Below are 18,107 nucleotides of genomic sequence, written 5' to 3'. Positions count from 1 at the left end.
GCAGAGAGATGGGTGATGGGTGGGCAAACACCCCGAAGTGGGAGATGGGGTGGGGTTGTGTGCCTGCAGGAATGCAACAGTGCTCTGTGGGTTAAGCAGATGTGCTTAAATTTCATCTCAAAAGTCATTGACTCTTGATCTCAGAGTTGTGAATTCGAGCCCCACATTGGGTATAGAGATTACTTAAAAATAAAATCTTAAAAAAAAAGAAAAAAAGCCGATGAGCGACACTACAATTTTAAGCAAGGGAATGACTTGATGAGTTTGTACTGGGGGGAGATTATCCTGGTACTGACTTTTAGCTCAGGGATGGATTAGAAGAGAGGATCATTAGGGGCCTGTTAGATTTAGACAGATGAAAGACATTGACCTGGGGGCTCTGAGCTTCCTTCGAAGCTACTTCTCAGAAGGAGGTGGGGACAGTGCGTCTCCCCCACCCACCCACCAAACCAAGTCCTACACTTTGCTATGATGAGACCAACAGGAGCCAGTGCCCCGAGCGACGAGCCCATCGCCGTCCGAGTGGGAGGTGACCCCTCGGCTGCTCTGCTGCATCGATCCCTCTGCTTCCACACATCCCAAGGACTTGGTTTTCTTGTATTGGTGTTTCTTGGACAAGCTTTGATGTCACGAGTGAGCGTTTTTATCAAAGTACAAAATGTCCGGTCCTTTGGTTTAAAGGAATGTTGACTTTGACCATAAGAGATCCTTCATCTTTCAGAGTCTCCTGGGAGAGATGTCTTTCACTAGTTTGTCACCTTGGGGCTTTGTTGTGATTGGGCAGTACCTTTAAAACAACGCACACCCCCTGTCAGTTCATGTGGGTTGTAAATACTGAAACTGAACCGTGAAAGCCTAAGATACACAGTGTGATGACCTCCTTATTAAAGGGTTATTGCTGAAATCTGGACTCAGACTTACCCTCGTTCTCTGATTTCTACACATAACCTTTTCAAAAGAAATAGGGACCTCATCTCTCTCTCTCTCTCTTTTTCTCCAGAAGGTGAACGGGCTTTGCCATCGATACCAAAGTAAGTGCTACTTTGTGCATTTTGTTACTTTGTGCATTTTGTTACAGTGTTAGAAACTGTAAGGAAATCATCATGCTTTCTTTTCCATTTGCCTGAATAATCAAATTTCTGTGTACACAACTAGGGAAGTAGAAAATAAGTATTTCCAAAAAGAAGTCAAATCAATTGTAAATCATGTTACATATTTAGTTTTAACCAAAAGTTTAAGGTGGGCAGCTGGAAGACTGTCCTAGTGATAGCACCAGGGAGACCTATTGGTAGTTTATAGTCAGCACTCACCTTTATAAGAACCTGAGAAGTGGTGCCATTCTGGCCATTTTATAAGTGAGAAAAGTAAACATAAGTTATTTATGTTCATTTTTTAAATTATGTCATGAATTTCATAGTATATGTGTTGATCTATATGATTAAAAAGAATTGAACAGTGATGCCAGAAAAACTTAATAACTGCTCTGTTGTCAGCCAATGTGCTAAGGCCTGGGGATCTAATGAAAGTTAAAATTCAGAGATGTAGACATGTCGGTAACTAAGCATCACATCTGAGTGCTGAGTGCTTCCAGGTTGGAACAGAGTCTCCTGGCACCTGCAGGCATTTCTGCTGCTCTGCATGTAAATGCCAGCATCAGTGGGCCGGCGGGCCTGACCCCAGCCACTGACCCCTGCAAACCCCTCCAGGCTTGCTTAATCACAACTCGCATTTATCTTCAGCTTTGTTGAACTTCTGAACTTCTTTTAGTTACTGGAGTAAACTGTCCTTTTTTCACCTCTAGGCCATTGTAAATGCTGTTCCTTCACAGGCCCCACCCTTCCCCCAGCCTCCTTGACCTCGCTTAGCCCCTGCTCATCTTTCTAGGCTCATTCTGCATCACTTTCTCTAGAAAACTTCCATGCTCTGCTAGTCCTGGAGAGCAGCTCCGTGTGCTTCCCCATAATACTTTTTCCTTGCCGGAGTACTTATCACACTTTTAAAAACTGCCTCTTTGTTGATCCACACCCCCATGGCCTCGTGGATGGCCAGGTTCCATGTGGCATTATAGACCTGGCCTGCGGTCTATCTGGCATGTGGGAGGTGCACAGTAGCTGTGCAGGTGAGTGGAGGGATGGGTGAAAGCAACTTTCTTTCAGCTTTCAGGCAGTGTGTTTTACAAACTCAATAATATTTAGTAGATATTTATTAATGTCCCACATTAGGCCTGGAGCTAATGCCTAGAATATCTGTAACTGTAGAAAGTCCATAAGCGATGACTTTGAAGATTGAAATATGCAGAATCATAAACACAGATATAAAAGTAGATGAGGAAGGTAGTAGGGTAGAAAAGGTAACATGCTAGAAACAGTGAATAAAAAACAAACTTTAAAAGAGTGGCATTGCCACAAATCATAGAGCAGCAGACACTGTGGCTGCTATTGATTGGAGAGTGGTGAGATCCACGCAGTGGTGATCTGCAGCAGCACCCGGAGACGCGGCGTGGGAGAGGAAGAGCCCACCGTGTGGGCAGCATGACTTGGACGCAAACAGTCCGACCTGCTGTCGGGAGCCTGCACGCCGTCTTCCCACTGCATGTGCTGCAGAGAGTTGTCGGGAGTCACGTAGCTGCGGTGGAGGAGAAAACGGCAAAACGGATTTGTCACACTGCAGCTCTGGTTCAACTTCAGAGATCTCAGATAATGTAGAGAACTCAGCAAGAGGAACTCGGTCCCATGGCTTTATGCTGTGATCACTGATCATAGAGGGTGCACAGCTGCATACTGAATCTTCCCTGTTCTCAAGAGGAATCTACTCTTCAGTTCTCGTATTTCCTGGTGTCTGTTCTGTGTACTAGATCCATCTTCTGTTCAGTACTTCTAGAGCACATGCTTACGTATCTGGGAGAAGTTTTCTTCTATAAAAACATCAAAGTCAAAAAAATAAAATAAAATAAAATAAAATAAAATAAAATAAAATAAAATAAAATAAAAACATCAAAGTCCCTTTGGACTCTAAAGAGTCTGGGGTTCCTTTCCTTTCTCTCTGTTTTGTGCTTTCCAAAAATTTAAAACTGAACCATCATGGTATTTTTTAAATGTCAGACTTTTGGCGAAAATTCTGTGTAGGTAAATATGTAAAACACACCTGTTGTTGAGCCAGTGGGTGGGTTGTTTGTTTTTTTTGTTTTGTTTTGTTTTTTTCAGATTTTATGTATTTATTCATGAGGGACGCACAGAGAGAGGCAGAGTTATAGGCAGAGGGAGAAGCAGGCTCCCTTTGGGGAGCCCCATGTAGGACTCAATCCCAGGACCCTGGGATCACTACCTGAGCCGAAGGCAGATGCTCAACCACTGAGCCACCCAGGCGACCCTTATTGAGCTATTTAGTGAAACAAGTAATCAGATCATTAGGCTTACATTTTTTTTTTCAGTCTGTAAATAATAAAAATAGGTATTAATGTCCTGCCTGCTTTTTCAAATGCTCTAAATTTAAGAAGGATCAGTTATACTCCAGTTTTTCAAATTTTGTTTCAGAGTGGAAGTTTCAGTTCCAGGTGGTTCTTTTCCCTCTGCCTTATATGTTTAGAGCAATCCCTTGCTGTATAGCATTGAAATGTAAAATTCAGTCTGACCCACATACCCACTGAGTGGTGGGTGGTACTTTAGGGCCAAAGCTCCTGTCACGAGTGGCTCTCAGAGCAGCTCAGAGGTCCTTCACTTGCCAGTCTTCATTCCCACTGTTAATACAGGAAAGCAGTCTGATTATTTTAAGTGCCTCAGGTTGTAAAGTTTAATATTTTAAAAATCATCCTCTAAAGTGTGTGGTCTCCGTGGGAAATGGCATGGTCCTAACTATAGGCACTTCCTGTTTGTAAGCACAGCGCTCACAGCTTTGCTCATGTCTGTTTCAGGCTGGCCAACAGCGAGAAGCAAGGCGTGCGGACACACGCGGTCTCCGTGTCAGGTGAGAGGCTCCACCTGGAAAGCCCCGGACAGTGGGCTGCCAGGCAGAAATGTTCACAGTGCTGTAGAAGGAGTGGGCTCTTACTTGTGATTGCTCTCTCTAGAACAGCTTAGGAAGCCAAGCAGTCTGACTACCCAAAGCTCCATAGTTTTAACATCATTAAATAGGTTTAAATATGGCTCACAGATTTGTAGATGAGACATGTATAATACCAGATTACTTCCAAGACTGTATGGAATTCCAAGTTATTTTTCAGTTTTAATGTCATGTTGATCATATTTAGAGTGAACATTTTTACTTTTGAACTTGCCATTATAATTTATCTTTGTAATTTAGAACATTAACAGTATATACTTTGTGTATGTATTGAGTTCAGGAAATGCAAAATGTTTTTAAATGGTTTTTGTCTTTCACAATATCAAGTGGTGTTCAAATATTACTTTTTTAAAGAGATAACAGTTAAGATACTGGCACAAGCAGTATGGTAACTATTTTTTTTCTCTGGTGTCATGAGTACAGTGTGCTTTCCTTGGTATGTTTTCAAAAACTATGTGCCTTTTTTCCCCCCATTTAAAATGTGGGAAATAGAGGAAAATGGGAACGGGAAGCATCTTCTGTGGCCCCAAGGTTGGTGTCTTTTACATGTACACACAGATATGCATGTGTGTGCACGTGTGAACGCATACCACACACATATGCATGCATGTGCACATTCATATACACACATGCATACATGTGCATCAGTCTGTTCTGGGCTCTGTGGTACCTTTCTATAACAGTAGCTTCCTAATAGCTCCAGTGTCTGATAATCTGACTCAGAAGAAACCTAATTGCTATAGTTTGATTTCCCTTGAGTTAATTTTTCCTGAAATTTAGTTTTGTGCTTTTGCCTAGTTGATGACTATATTCTCTCTTAGTGTTCAGCAGACAAATGTGACTGCTTATTTTTTATTGTGCACAAATCCCGCAAGCATCTCTCGAGAAGTGTCTGTTCACACCTTTATACTTTATACGGCAAAGATGCTCTAGCGATGAGCGGTGTGACAGACGTCAGAGCACTGCTGTGCAAGGAATCAGGGACCGCTTCCTGACCAGGTGCAGGACGTTTTGGTACTCGATCTTGTACGCTTGGCTGGCATTAGATGCCTGGTGGGCTGCGGGGTTACTGACGTGTTCTGCAATAGGAGTCCATCGTGAGGGTGTGCTCCCTCCACCCATGGGCTCTCCTAATCTGATGGTGGCACCGAGGCACTACCTAGTGCTTGGCATTTGCCTTGTTGGGCCCATCCCTTGTTCAGGCCAGATTTTGGGGCCTGAGAGATTAGGCAGATGTAAACCAGGCCCTCAGGGGGTTTCTAATCTTTTTGTTGGAGAGACAAAAGCCACCCTGTGGTGAAGGATCCTCTCTCTGAGCAGGCCTGGGGCGCCCCAGGACAGCCTGCTGTGTGCTGTGTAGGACAGGTGAGACTGGGGCCAGCTCTGTGCGACTTGCAGAGCTCCGCGGCACCATCCTGCGACCCACAGGTGGCTTCACAAGTGAGCCCCGGGGAGTGCCCCTCTGCGCCCAGGTCTCACACTGAGCAGAGCGCAGAGGTGCCCTGTTAGGTGCGTCGGGACTCTGCAGCTCACATGAAATAAAATTAGGTCCTCAGAGACCTGTCCCATCTTGCTCCTTCTCCTGTTTCCGTAACTCTCTTCAAATCGGTGTCCTCACTGCTTCAGGCTTTGAACCTGAATTTTTAGCAGCTGATCATCCTTGATCATCTGGGTTTTATGTCTCCCTACCACCCATCCTTTACCATCCTGCTGTCACTGTTCTCCCTAGCGATCCTATAGCCAGCGATCCTATAGGATCCTATAGTGATCATATAGCTGACCCTCAGTCCCTTCTCCATGTTTAATTAATTGGATTGCCCTCCTATGTATATCATTTCAATAGGCAGCTCTCTGATCAGAGACTTTGAGTTACAAAGTTTAGGTTCCATAGCTCAGCCCTGAGAAGCCTGCCCCCCCACTCCCACATACACACACACACACACACACACACAGGCACTCAGCCTCAGAAAGAAGCAGGGACCTCTCCCCCTCCACCCATCTTCTTACTTACTGTACCTCAGCTTGCTTGAGCTATTCCTTCGGCCGGGACATTGTTGTCATCATCATGTGTTGAAGTCTTTCATTCTTACAATGACTGTTTCTTGCATGGCTGTCACTTCGGTGATTTACAGGTAAAGGAGAGCATTCCATGTTTGGGGGATATTTAGCAACACCAACAATGTTGACCCTTAGTCATCTCACCTACTACTTACTCACTTCAGTGAATTGGGCTAACAGGTGTGGTTTATTTAAATCTTTCTCAAAGACTGTAACATAACATCCGGCCAGCCAGGAGCCTGCCTCACGCTTAATCCAGAAGCTGTTACATTGATACCTAGAAAACCAGTACTGTTGCTAAACCCTGAGAACTTGTCTTCGCCAGGCAGGGTGGAAACCCTGCACACCATGTGGGTGTGATACTGGCACACCGAGGGACAGATCCAGCTGCCCTGAGCCCTGCAGACTCTATCTGCTGCCCCCACAGTGAGCCCATTCTCTTTCTCCCAGCTCCTGGGGTGAGGCTGCAGTCCAGTGGCTTGCCAGCCATGAGTGCATGCTTTCCTGTTAATGCTCCATCTCATTGAACCCCTTAGTGAGCCTTGCGAGATGAATATTATTCCAGTTTTACATTTTCCACTTGGCAGCAAATACTATGTGCAGGCACTGATCTGGGTGCTTGGGTGTGAAAGTGAAAACAAGGCCCAGAGTTGACATTCTGTATGGGAAACAAACCAGAGACACTGGATTAAAACCAAGCAGGTAAATCAAGAGCAGTAAGGAGGAGGCTATTTAAAATTGTGGTCAAGAAAAAAATAAAAATAAAAAATAAAAATAAAAAAAATAAAATTGTGGTCAAGGGGTCAAGCCAGCCTGGCTGGCTCAGTCAGTGGAGTGTGTGACTCTTGATCTTGGGTTCATTAGTTGGAGCCCTACATTGCAGGTAGAGATTTCTTTAATAAGTAATTAAATAAAATTGTGGTCAAGAAAAGTATCTCTGAGCAGGTAATGTGTGGGCAGGTAACTGAGTGAAGTGAGAGATGGAGCTGTGCAGATGGGGAGTGCAGAGCCCCAGGCCCTGGAGCAGGAGCTTGGCCAATGCAGCGGCAGCCAAAGTCACAGGGAACAGGGAGAGAGGCCAGGAGATGCAAAAGGCACAGCAGTCAAGACTCGGGATCTTGGCCCAGGTCCCACACGGCGAGGAGGTAACAGGCCTCTCCTTAGTGTCAGAATGGTTTCACGGAGTTGAAACCTTCACATGCCTTAGATGTGATCTGGTTCAGTCTCTACAACAACCTTACAGGGTCTCTTACATCCGCGTTTCACAGATCAGAGGGGAGAAATTCAGAAAGTAAACAAATGTGTTAGTGTCACATTTGACATTGCTGGAGCTAGGACTGGAACTTGGGTCATTATTGCTGCTAGGCTAAACTGTCTTTCAGTGCCAGTCTAGAGGAGTTTCCCCCGAGTACAGATGAAACAGACTTGGAGGTGGAGAAAGTGGAACTTGTCTGACCGCCCTGTTTCTGAAAAGTTCTCACCTGCTCTTCAAGACCAGATTTAGATGTCACCACCTCCTAGAAGCCTTCCTGGACTACTCTAGGACTGTTCCTCATCTCAGAATATTCTAGCCCAAAGTGCATCTTTCTGTTATGGAAAGTCTTTTTTCTTTTTTTTCTTTTTTTTTTTTAATATTTTTTATTTATTCCTGAGAGACACACAGAGAGAGGCAGAGACACAGGCAGAGGGAGAAGCAGGCTCCCTGTGGAGAGTCTGAGGTGGGACTTGATCCCGGGACTCCAGGATCACACCCTGAGCCAAAGGCAGATATATGCCCAACAGCTGAGCCACCCAGGGGTCCTTCTTTATTTTTTTAAAGATTTTATGTATTTACTCATGAAAGACAGAGGCAGAGATATAGGCAGAGGGAGAAGCAGGTACCCTACAGGGATCCCTGGACCCTAGAATCATGCCCTGAGCTGAAGGCAGACACTCAACTGCAGAGCCACCCAGGCGTCCTGTCATGGAATATCTCTAGAGAGTCTCTACAAACCATCTTGACCCCTGGACCGTGCTCTATCATAAGAAAAGACATGTTCTGTCTGTCTGCTTATTGATTGGGACATTAGTACTTAGTAACTATTTTTAGGTGAGTCAAGGGATGCCTGAGCAAGGTTTGGAGACAGGCCGGGACTTAGGAATGCAGTTCCAGGAGCAGGAGCGGAAGGTAGAAAGGCAGAACACTCAGAGCTTGCAGGGACATGAGAGTCATTGGGCTCTCGGATGATTGCCCGTAAGCTCGTCACTGTGAATTGTTCTAGATGCTTTCTGTGGAGGTTTTGGGCAAAAGGCATGGAAGCTCACCAACAGGAAGAGTAGGTTCTAGATAACTTAAGACCATTTTCAACTCTTGACGGGTCCCTAGATGGGAAATAAAGCAGAATCCTGACTTTCAGGGGAGGTACAAGGCACTCATTTGTATTTTGTTCCAAAGTAAATGTCATTACTTGATCATTTTCATTAAGGTCACAGTTATAACACATGTTGAATATATGAAAGTTTATGTTTGAAATCTAGACAAAGTTTCCCTACAAAAATAAATGTAACATTGAGAGATTTAAAGAATGACAGCACATTTCACTGGGCACATTATTCTAAGGGCCTAAAGTAATTTTCTTAGCCTTATAAGTTTTTAGGAAACATGCATATTACAGAGCTCAGTTAGAACTCAGAACCAAGAGGCCTGTGCTTGCAGGGAGGGGTATGGCCTGCATCTGGGACAGGGCTTGAGGGGTGAGTGTGTGTGTGTGTGTGTGTGTGTGTGTGTGTAAATCCTTCAGGAACACAGATATTTCCAAGGAAGAGCAGTGAATAAAACTGAATTTTAAATGTTTTGAAGATATAAACTCTGTTTTTTTTGTTTGGTTGGTTTTTGTGTTTTAGGGTTTTTTGGTTCATTTTTTAATAACCAAGCCATAGGGATGCCTGCATGGCTCTGAGTTTGAGCGTCTGCCTTCGGCTCAGGGCATGATCCCAGGGTCCTGGGATCAAGTCCCACATTGGGCTCCCTACAGGAGAGCTGCCTGCATCTCCCTCTGCCTGTGTCTCTGCCTCTCTCTGTGTATCTCATGAATAAATAAAATCTTTAAGACAAAACAAGCCATAAAACCTTAGTATGACCAGAAGTACAGGGCCACATGTGATGATGATGCTACCACATTATAAGCAGGGCTCCTGTTGAATATTTGGATTATATGAAATAGGATCAGAGATTGTGAAACATCTTTCTCTTTTGTACCTCTGCCACGAAAACCAATGTAGTGACCTTTTTCTGTCAGAAATGTTTGGTTTGATGGTTTCTGCTGAGCCCTATATAATGGCATTTTTTCAGCATTTATTGCAATTTTAGAAATTTTAACTTCGTAACAGAGTCTTTTGGTTTAGTTGTTAATCATGCATCGTCAATATTTCCTTGACTACTTTGACATTTTTCAGGTCAGTGACTAAAAATTATTCTAAACTAAAATATATTTAACAAAATAAAGGTTTTTTTTCACCTGCTTCATTATAAATTTTACAATTCACTTATATATGCAAAAGCAGTTTGTAAATTGTAAAGCTCTGTAAAATACAAGGTGGTATGTACATAGTCCATAGTAATTATTTCACTTTTCCTCTTTTTCCCATGGCTTCTGAAATACCAGGTCTGTGATTCATTGGTTACTGTGCCATGGCCTTTAAACATAAGCAGGTATTTATATGTGAATAAGGCCCAGAGATGATCTGTGGCATGTTTTCGTGCGTTGTCTTATTTAAACCTCAGGACACTCTTCCTCATATTGTTCCCACTTTACAGGTAGGAAATTAAGACTCACAGTTGAGGTGGCTTGGCCTGGTTCACAGAGTAATAGAAAGCCTGATGAAAATTCATGTCTTAGACTCCAGAACCCACTGTTTTTTTTTTTTTATTGTAGACCACACCGAATCGTTCAGAGGCTCAGTGGTTTTCATATGTAGAAGGGAGGACTGGTTTGGAAGAGTCTGAAGGCATGGCATTGTTTATTCCTCCATTTGTCAAGAACAGCATAGTCCTGACTCCTTTCTGACACTCTTCTGCTAAAATTCAAAAATCTGCCCTCTACTCAAGTTTGAAAGAGTTTCCTTTGTCTCGTTTACATGGTAGCTTCAGTTTTGATAGTGCTGTGATTTACAGGGTAGTCTCTGTCTATTGCTGAAAGCTTGGTTTTAACAGTAGCTTTTGGGAAAAATTTTCAGTGCCCTAATTTAGAGTATTAGCACCTAGTAGATACAAAGTTAATTTTTGTTAATTAAGTGCTCAGTGACATAATTTAATCAAATCACTGCTGATTATTTTTATGTGTAGGAAGTGTACGGGTTGGATGTCATTGACTTAGTTCTAGTCCCTGGCTTACTGGAAATTCTGATTTCTACGATCACGATAGGGTTCTAAAATCAGTCTTACGTTAGGAGAGACTTTTAGCCATGGAGAGGTTCACAGTTGTGTCTCCCTGGGTATGGTCAGGACTGGCTGTGATGGCGCTGTGCGTGAATGGCCAAGGCACCCCTCTGTGCTGGCTTCCTTCTACTGCCAGTTGAACTCTCTTTGCCTCTGCTGAGATTTGGGCTCCTGAACCCTCTGCCTCTCCTCTCTGGATTCTAAAGGAATTGAGAAGAATACCCTGGAGCCTCATGGGTACTGAAATATCGGGTCATATTGCAACGTAGTATCCGGAGCCAACCAGCCCTCAGCTACAGACAGGTAGAGACATCCCTGTGGCCCCCCTGCAGGGAGCAGAGTGAGAAAAAGCCCACCTGAGAAGCAGAACAAGGAGTACGACAGCAAACTAAACAGGATATTCACTTTTCCACAGTCTTTCCTGGCCACACACATCTGTTACCTTAGCCTGTGCACCTGTTTCCAGCATGGAGCATATGCCCACCTTCCCCCAATCACCTCCACATAGTCAGGGGCAATGTAGTGCTTTATCTGTTGAAGAAATTGTGTCACCTACGCTGCATCCCCACCGTCTGGGTCTGACTGGGCACAGCCCTGTGATCAGTGCTGAAGGAGCTCCTCCTGGGCCCCTGTATTTCCGTATTTCCTAGGAGCTGCTCATTAGGATCCAGGGAAGTTTGGTCAGATTCAGGTGCAGTGATTTTGCTTTACAAGAATACACCGCCCACATCTGGCTGTGTCTCTACATGACACTAAGACTGACCAGTAGATTTGGTTGTGTGTGACCCCCCATCATGAGGTTCCTGTGGGCATTACACCCAAGAGCCTCAGCGGCCACATGCCTGGATTATGTCAGGGGCCACAGAGTGGCCACACGTGACTTGCGCTGTGCTTTCCGTTATTTAGCTCTTATACTTGTATAAAGATAGCTTTTCCTGATCGGCTGTTCAGTTGCCCTGAGAAGACGAGAAAACTGCTTGTTCCCTGTATTTTCTAGTTTTTAAAATGATGAGTTGCCTCGCTAACCAGATCTTGTGCCTCTGTGCTTTCAAGCATCCATACAAATTTGTAGGATTTTGGCATTGTCAGGGGCAGGGGGCTCCCACGACTGAGCCGGGTTGGATGGTTGCTAGGGCTGTTTCCCCCCACATATCATCGGCCCTGACCCGTACTGTCTGAGCAAAGAGGTAGGCCTGAGAGGCATGGTCACAGGGACTGTTGTTTAACTTGTGCAGCTAAAGATGAGCGGGAAAGCGCTGATCCCCTCACACTGACCCCGGGTGTGCCAACTCCTTGAGCAGCCCTGTGTGTTCTCTCCCGCCTTCACCTGCATCTTCTCTGAGCCCCTGGTGGCCTCCCCTCTCCAGCGGTGGCCCCTGCCACCCTCGTAGCCACAGCCATGGCTTCCCCTCTGAGCCGTCACCACACCTGGACTGGAGGTGAACCCAATATCCGTTGCTTCTTGTTACGCCTTCCAAACTGTCCTCCCTCAGAACAAGACTGTGCTGCATTCCCGGCTCACGGCCACCCCCCGGCGCCCTCCAAGTCCCGGATGATCTCCATGTTCGTGCTAGAGGATTCTTCCAACTGCTGGCCCCTGCCAGTGGGGCTCTGGCCCTCTTCTTGTTGGCCTGAGAACGGAACTCGGCATAGAAGGCGTTGTGGCCCCATCATCCTGCTTCTGAAGATTGCGCTTCCCTGGCTTTTTGCCTTCCTTGCTGCTACAACCCCAGTCTCCACGTGGGATGACCCCAGCTTTCAGTCTTCGGGCCTCTTCCCTGCCGCCAGTTGCCTCCTTGGGGATCTTACTGTGTTTCATGCCTTAATTATGCTGGCGACTCCCAAATTGTCGTCTTAATCCCAGAAGCTTCCCTGAACTGGACTCTTGCAGCCAACTACCTCTTCAGCAGGTCCACTCTGAGGTCTCATGAGAATCTCATGCTTAACCGTGCTCGAAAGTGAACTCCTGGTCTCCCCAACCATGCACACACTCCTCAGTCTCTCCTCTTATTAAGTGGTGGTTCCTTCCTTCTCGCTGATCAGACTAGAGGCTTTGGGGTTGTTCTGGTGCTGTGCTGCTTCTTCCTCTACATTCAGTTGATTGGCACATCCTAAGGGGCTCCGTCCTCTGAGTCTATTCAGTCCAAGCTTTACACGCACCTGCCCTTGTTCAGACGCACATACTCTGTGCCTGGTTTCTTGCAGTAACCTGTCAGTTCTCCTTACACCCTGTGACAGCACCCCAGGAAACCTTTAAAGGCTAAGGCCAGTCCTCTCACTTCTTCCTTTTTCACCTGTGTCCACCCCACATCATTCACAGTGACAGCCAGAGCCCTGACATGGGCTCCCAGGTGTGTATCATCACACACATACACACACACACACACACACGTGCGCAGGTGCGCACGCACGCACACCAACTCTTGCATCGTCCTGCCTGACCTCCCTGCTCCTTGGCGTGTGGCCCAGGCTCACTTCTGCAGAGGTAGTGCTCAGCTGCTGCTGCTTCTGCCCCAATGTTTGCACCGCCCTCTCCCTCTGCCCCTCAAGGCGTTTTACAAGCAACTCCTTCCATATTTAAAGTTGCAGCCACACTAGAAAATAAATACTCCATACCCACCTCTGCTCTGGTTTTCTCTATAGCTCTTAGTATTGACACACCAGGTAATTTACCATTTTGTTTGTTTTCCCCCCATACTAGAACTTATAAACTGAATAAGGTAGGAGTCGGGGGACTTTTTTGCTGTAAACACAGCATCTGTATACAGTGTGTCCTGCTCACGGTAGGTGTTCAACAAATGTAGAGTCATCGTCTTGAATAAAATAATTACCTATATAAATAGAAGAAGAGTCCTAACCGCATTTTTAATGATGTAGGGTAACCTTGGTATTACTGAAGAAAAGTTAAAATTTTTTGAAACTATTTGCTTTTTAAGTCAATATAAAGAGTACTCAGCTCTGTTTAGAAAGAAAATAAATAGAATAATGGGACCAGCTAGCACTTAGGCAGTGGCTGCCCCGGGCCAGGTGCCTGGGGAATCCCTTGGGGCCTTCTCCACGGCTCCACTCGGGGAAGCCTCTGTTGCTGCCTCATTTTATAAATAAAACACAAACAAGAGCGGTTAACTTTTCCAAGGTCAAGGAATGAGTGGTGAAGCCAGCATCTCAATTCAAATACCTGTTCTTTGTATTTGTTATGTCTCTGTAATTCCACACATAGAAGATGAGTTTAAGAGCAGTAAAATGAAGTCTCTCATATTCTTTATCAAATTCACTATGTTTATATTCTGGCCCACTTACCTTCGTTCATTTTTTTCCCCCTTGAGCCATTTGAAAGCACTTGCGGGCATGGCGGGTCCCTTTACTTAGAAATGCTCCAGTGTGTATTTTCTGAGACCAAAGACGTCATCTTACATGCTCATAACATAATTACGGAAATGAGAAAATGTACTCCTGACAGAATGCTGTCACCTTCCCCACAGTCCATGTTCCTGTCTCACCCGGGCACGTCCCTGCCCTCATCCCTGCCCTCCTCCTCGGCCCCAGGCCCGGGCTCCATCCGGCCTGACAGTGCATTCAGGCTTCGCACCAGGCCCCCGTTCTTCCCCGACAACCACGGGCAGCTGATGGGGGGAGATGCAACCCTCAGTAATGGGGCTGGGGTCCTGGCCCAGCATCTGAAATATCGCCATGTGGTATGTTTCCGTTCCTCTCACTTCTGTTCCTGACACGTTGATACCATCTGTAAGTCTCTGCCTTCGGTGGATCCGGGCCCCGCTCTCCCTGGGTCTCACCTGAAGTACTGGCCTTTCTTGACGGGACCCCCGGGAAATGCAGTTGAGTGTTGCACGTCTCCTGCGTCTTCTGTGTCACATGTTCTCACCACTGCATCTTCAAGAGCCGTATATGCCCTGTGCTGACCTCACCTTGACAGATGCCCACTGTTCCCCGTACCACACCATAATTGTTGCTCCTTGGGGCTGCTGTGTGGCGTGCTCCTGGCGGGCGAGGATGCAGCTCGTGTCCAGGGCAGAGGGGACTGGCCGTCACAGGAGTCTACAGTACGTGAGCGAGGCAGTGAGTGAGCAGATGACCCTAGTGAGTAGGGGGCTCTGCGGCCTGTGTGTTCAGACATCCCCATCACAGTTTTTATGTTTAGGTCATTTATATAGGGTATACACTTAAGGTCTGAGAGTCTGTGTCTTTGCTGATGATTTGGGAAAAAGTGCTCGTAAGACTCTTTCGCAAATCGGGATCTGCTAGGTTCTGGCAATTTTTCTTTATGGCTGAATGTTCACAGGATCCTTGAATTATTTGCTGGTCTTTGTTTATTGTCTTGTTTTGTTTTGTTTTAGTTTTGTTATTTGTAAAAATATGTGACACCTGCACTTGGCTGGCTCTGCAGAGCTGGGAAACTCATGTGTCTGGCTGCAAGTTTCAATACCTAGTGCTAATCTTTGCTAAAAGAGGAACTTGTATTTTAAAATATTAATATGATTTTTAAAACTAAAGTCAATCATAGTAAGAGATAAAGTGTGCCAATAGTCAAGTAAAAGCATCGCAATTTTGTATTTGCTTTTATACATCTGCCTTAAAATGTAACATAAGTTTTCTTTTGTATTTTTGTATGAAATAATGTGTCTCTATTTTTCTCTTTCTTCCTCTTGCCTCTTTATAAAGGAGTCAGTCCCTGCCAACATAAAGTTAAGAAAGCTAGGCGCTTTCTCCCTTTGGTCTTCTGTTCCCATGAGCCTTCTCCTACGGGTACTGCACTCGCTCGCGCCAGCTCTCACTAACCGCCGCGCCCTGGCAGCGGGCCTAACGGGACGCTTGTAGACTGTCCTGAGCAGAGTGTGCCTTAATTGGGTGTCAGCGTATGTGCTGTCTGCTGCTCAGCAGCCATACGGGGGCGACGGTTCATGTTGACCGTCTTTGGGCTGCTCTCCAAGAGAAGACTTGCCTGTTGGCTGGTTTTTAAATGCATGACAGGGCAAGGCGTGGCTTCCTGGTTTCATTTATGGGGTCTTCATGTTCTACCTCAGGGGCCAGCAGGTACCTCGTTTTCCACTGCGGGTTTCCTAAAGTGGCATGCAGCTGAACAGAGAATGGTCAGAGTGAGCCCCAGGCTGCTTTTCATGCTTTGCTGGCAGATACTCAGGGATGCCTCAGAGCAGAGGCAGCCAGGCCACTTGGATCATTTTCTGGAAAGTGGAGATTATTTGTATCATCAGAATAGGAATTTCTCCAAACACTGCATAAATTTAAGTGGAAGCTTGACTTGTACAGCTTGTGTGCTGGGCCTGGCCTGTGGCTCCATGTAATTGGACCCCATGGCTCACTGGGGGAGGCTGGCCTTCACCAGACACATTAATGACTGGTTATCTTCATTTTTATCTGACAGGACGCTTCCCTTGGAGAGGATAAAGGCTATTTCTAGCATTTAACTGCAAGAGCCTATCAGATTAATTTTGCTCAGTATGGTAGAAACCAGCTTTACAGAACTTCTGTGGAACTTTGTATGACGTGTGGATAGCTGGAAACTCAGCATAATGCCCTTACACCGAGTAAACACACTCACTACTGCAGTTGCTCTTTCCTCTTTTGAATTAGACCTGGGGGGTGATTTTTTTGTTTTCCTTGTGCTTTGACTTACTTGTCTTTTTAATAGTGTGTCTCCTTCTCTCCCCTCCCTGCCCTCCTTCCTCCCCCACCCTCCCTTTCTTTGCATGCCACCTGGATCTGCAGATGAAATTAGTGGGGACGGTAATATTTATTTTCACGTTTGTGTTACTAATAGAGTTATTTAACCGTAAAAATGGTTTAGTATTTAATGAGAGGCAAAATGTGGTTTTGATCCAGAAAAGCACGTATGAAAAAATAATGATGTGAACAAATGATCTCTTAAAAATTGTTTAGGGCTTTGCCAGTTTCTCTGTCATGTCTCAGTGGTAAATTTGAGTTGTGTATACACATAGTGAATTTTCTGGATTTCAGTATTAACACTTTAGATTTCTAGAACAATTGTCAAAAACAGTACTAGTCAATAAGATTAGTCGCACTTGAAAGCTTTAAATAATAGAAGTCCATAGAGCATTTCCCAAGGACTGTGTATATATACATACACATACATACATGTATATATATATCATAATTCTTAGCTTGAGAGTAGATAACAGAAAGGAAGGAATGAATAGTGATTTTTAAGAATCATACAAACTAGAGAAATATCAGCAACAGTGATAATGACTGTTCTTCAAGCAGTCGAGGGTAGTACTTAAAAAACTAGAAATTTGAAAGTCAGGTATTGTGTTTTATGTTCCCTGCTTCATGTGCTGCCTGCATGGAACTTCATACTCTTTACACTAAACTCAAATTACAGGGAATAGCATTTTTCCTCATGATCACATGAGAGAGTGCTTTTACTGAAGGTTTCAGCTGTGTCATCTTCGTGGTAGGACTGATAACTCGAGTAGTGAAGGATCTTAACTAAACACGACTTTGAGAAAGCATGTCTGTTCCAGGGACTGACAGCATGCAGATCCAGTCCTTGGTACTTACAGTTAGTTAGCAGTCACTGCTGGCGCGGAGCCCCCTGTGCACAGGCGCTTGGTGTGTGACTCCAGCATTGTCCTCTCTGCAGAGCCCAAGGGGGGCCTAAGGAGCACAGGGTGGACGCTCCAGCCTCATGCTCCCCCACTGCCCCATCATGTCACCAGCAGCCTGGTTAAAATTGCTTCATCTCATGTGTCTTCATCCGTAAAAGGCCTCAGCGGTTGTTGTGAGGATTACTGTAAAAGCATGAGAATTGGAACAAGTGTTTATAAACATGAGCTTATTCCCACATTCTATGTGATAAAATCATTTTCCCCACATTTGACTTTCCCAGTTCTAGCAATCAGTTGGGGCAAGTATTTCTGCTCCCATTTTACAGATGAGTAAGATGGACTTCAGGGCTTTAGTCACTTGGTCTAGGTCAGGAGGCCACACACTGAGGCCCATGGGCAAAATACAGCCTGACTCTTTCCAATTGCCCCTGGAGCACAGGATTATTATTACTCTTTCTAATGATTGGGGAAAAATTAAAAAAAAATAGTATTTGTGGCATCAGAACTGCATGAAATTCACATTTCAGGGTCCACAGGTAAGACTTTATTGCAGCACAGCCACAGCCATTGTGGTAGAGGGCTGCCTACCTGCTGGCCCGCAGCAGCAGGGTTGGACAGTTGCAGCAGACACTGACCAGCGGAGTCTAAGAGACACGCTGTCTACCCTGGGACAGGGGAGAGCAGCCGACCCTGGGCTGGGTCATAGAGCCGTGGATACAAAAGAGCACAGAGGAGCCCTTCCCGGCTTCCAGGAGAGAACTCTTCCCTGCTTTCCGGGGCTCTGTGCTAGCAGCCCCTGTCCATCATGCAGGTGGAACAGGAAGCCGGGCCATGGGCCAGCCCCGCTGAATTGCCCGAGTTGTCTTGTCCACAGAGATGTGACTCTGTGGGATTGGTGTCCCGTTCTGACTTCCCGAGAGCAGCAAGGGGCGGCGGCCAGGGGAACGAGTTTTCAGAATTACAAGTGT

General features: G+C 45.5%; 1 protein-coding gene across 23 annotated transcripts in view; it reads left to right on the top strand.

Moving 5' to 3' along the window:
- The window catches only part of PTK2 (protein tyrosine kinase 2), a 267,646-nt gene that overhangs the window by 168,542 nt on the left and 80,997 nt on the right, over positions 1–18,107 (top strand). For 11 of the 23 annotated variants that reach the window (XM_077847404.1, XM_077847395.1, XM_077847388.1 and 8 more), the window contains 4 exons: positions 1,001–1,031; positions 3,911–3,963; positions 15,215–15,298; positions 16,280–16,297. In XM_077847404.1, the coding sequence (XP_077703530.1) occupies positions 1,001–1,031; positions 3,911–3,963; positions 15,215–15,298; positions 16,280–16,297 (186 nt within the window). Of the gene's footprint in view, positions 1–1,000; positions 1,032–3,910; positions 3,964–4,551; positions 4,591–15,214; positions 15,299–16,279; positions 16,298–18,107 lie in introns of all 23 variants that reach the window. The other 12 variants (XM_077847398.1, XM_077847403.1, XM_077847394.1 and 9 more) reach the window with 3 other exon arrangements.

Source organism: Canis aureus, chromosome 14 (genome assembly GCF_053574225.1).
Source record: "Canis aureus isolate CA01 chromosome 14, VMU_Caureus_v.1.0, whole genome shotgun sequence".
Taxonomy (NCBI): Eukaryota; Metazoa; Chordata; class Mammalia; order Carnivora; family Canidae; genus Canis; species Canis aureus.
Note: the sequence above shows the minus strand (reverse complement) of the source record. Positions and strands in the feature narration are given on the sequence as shown.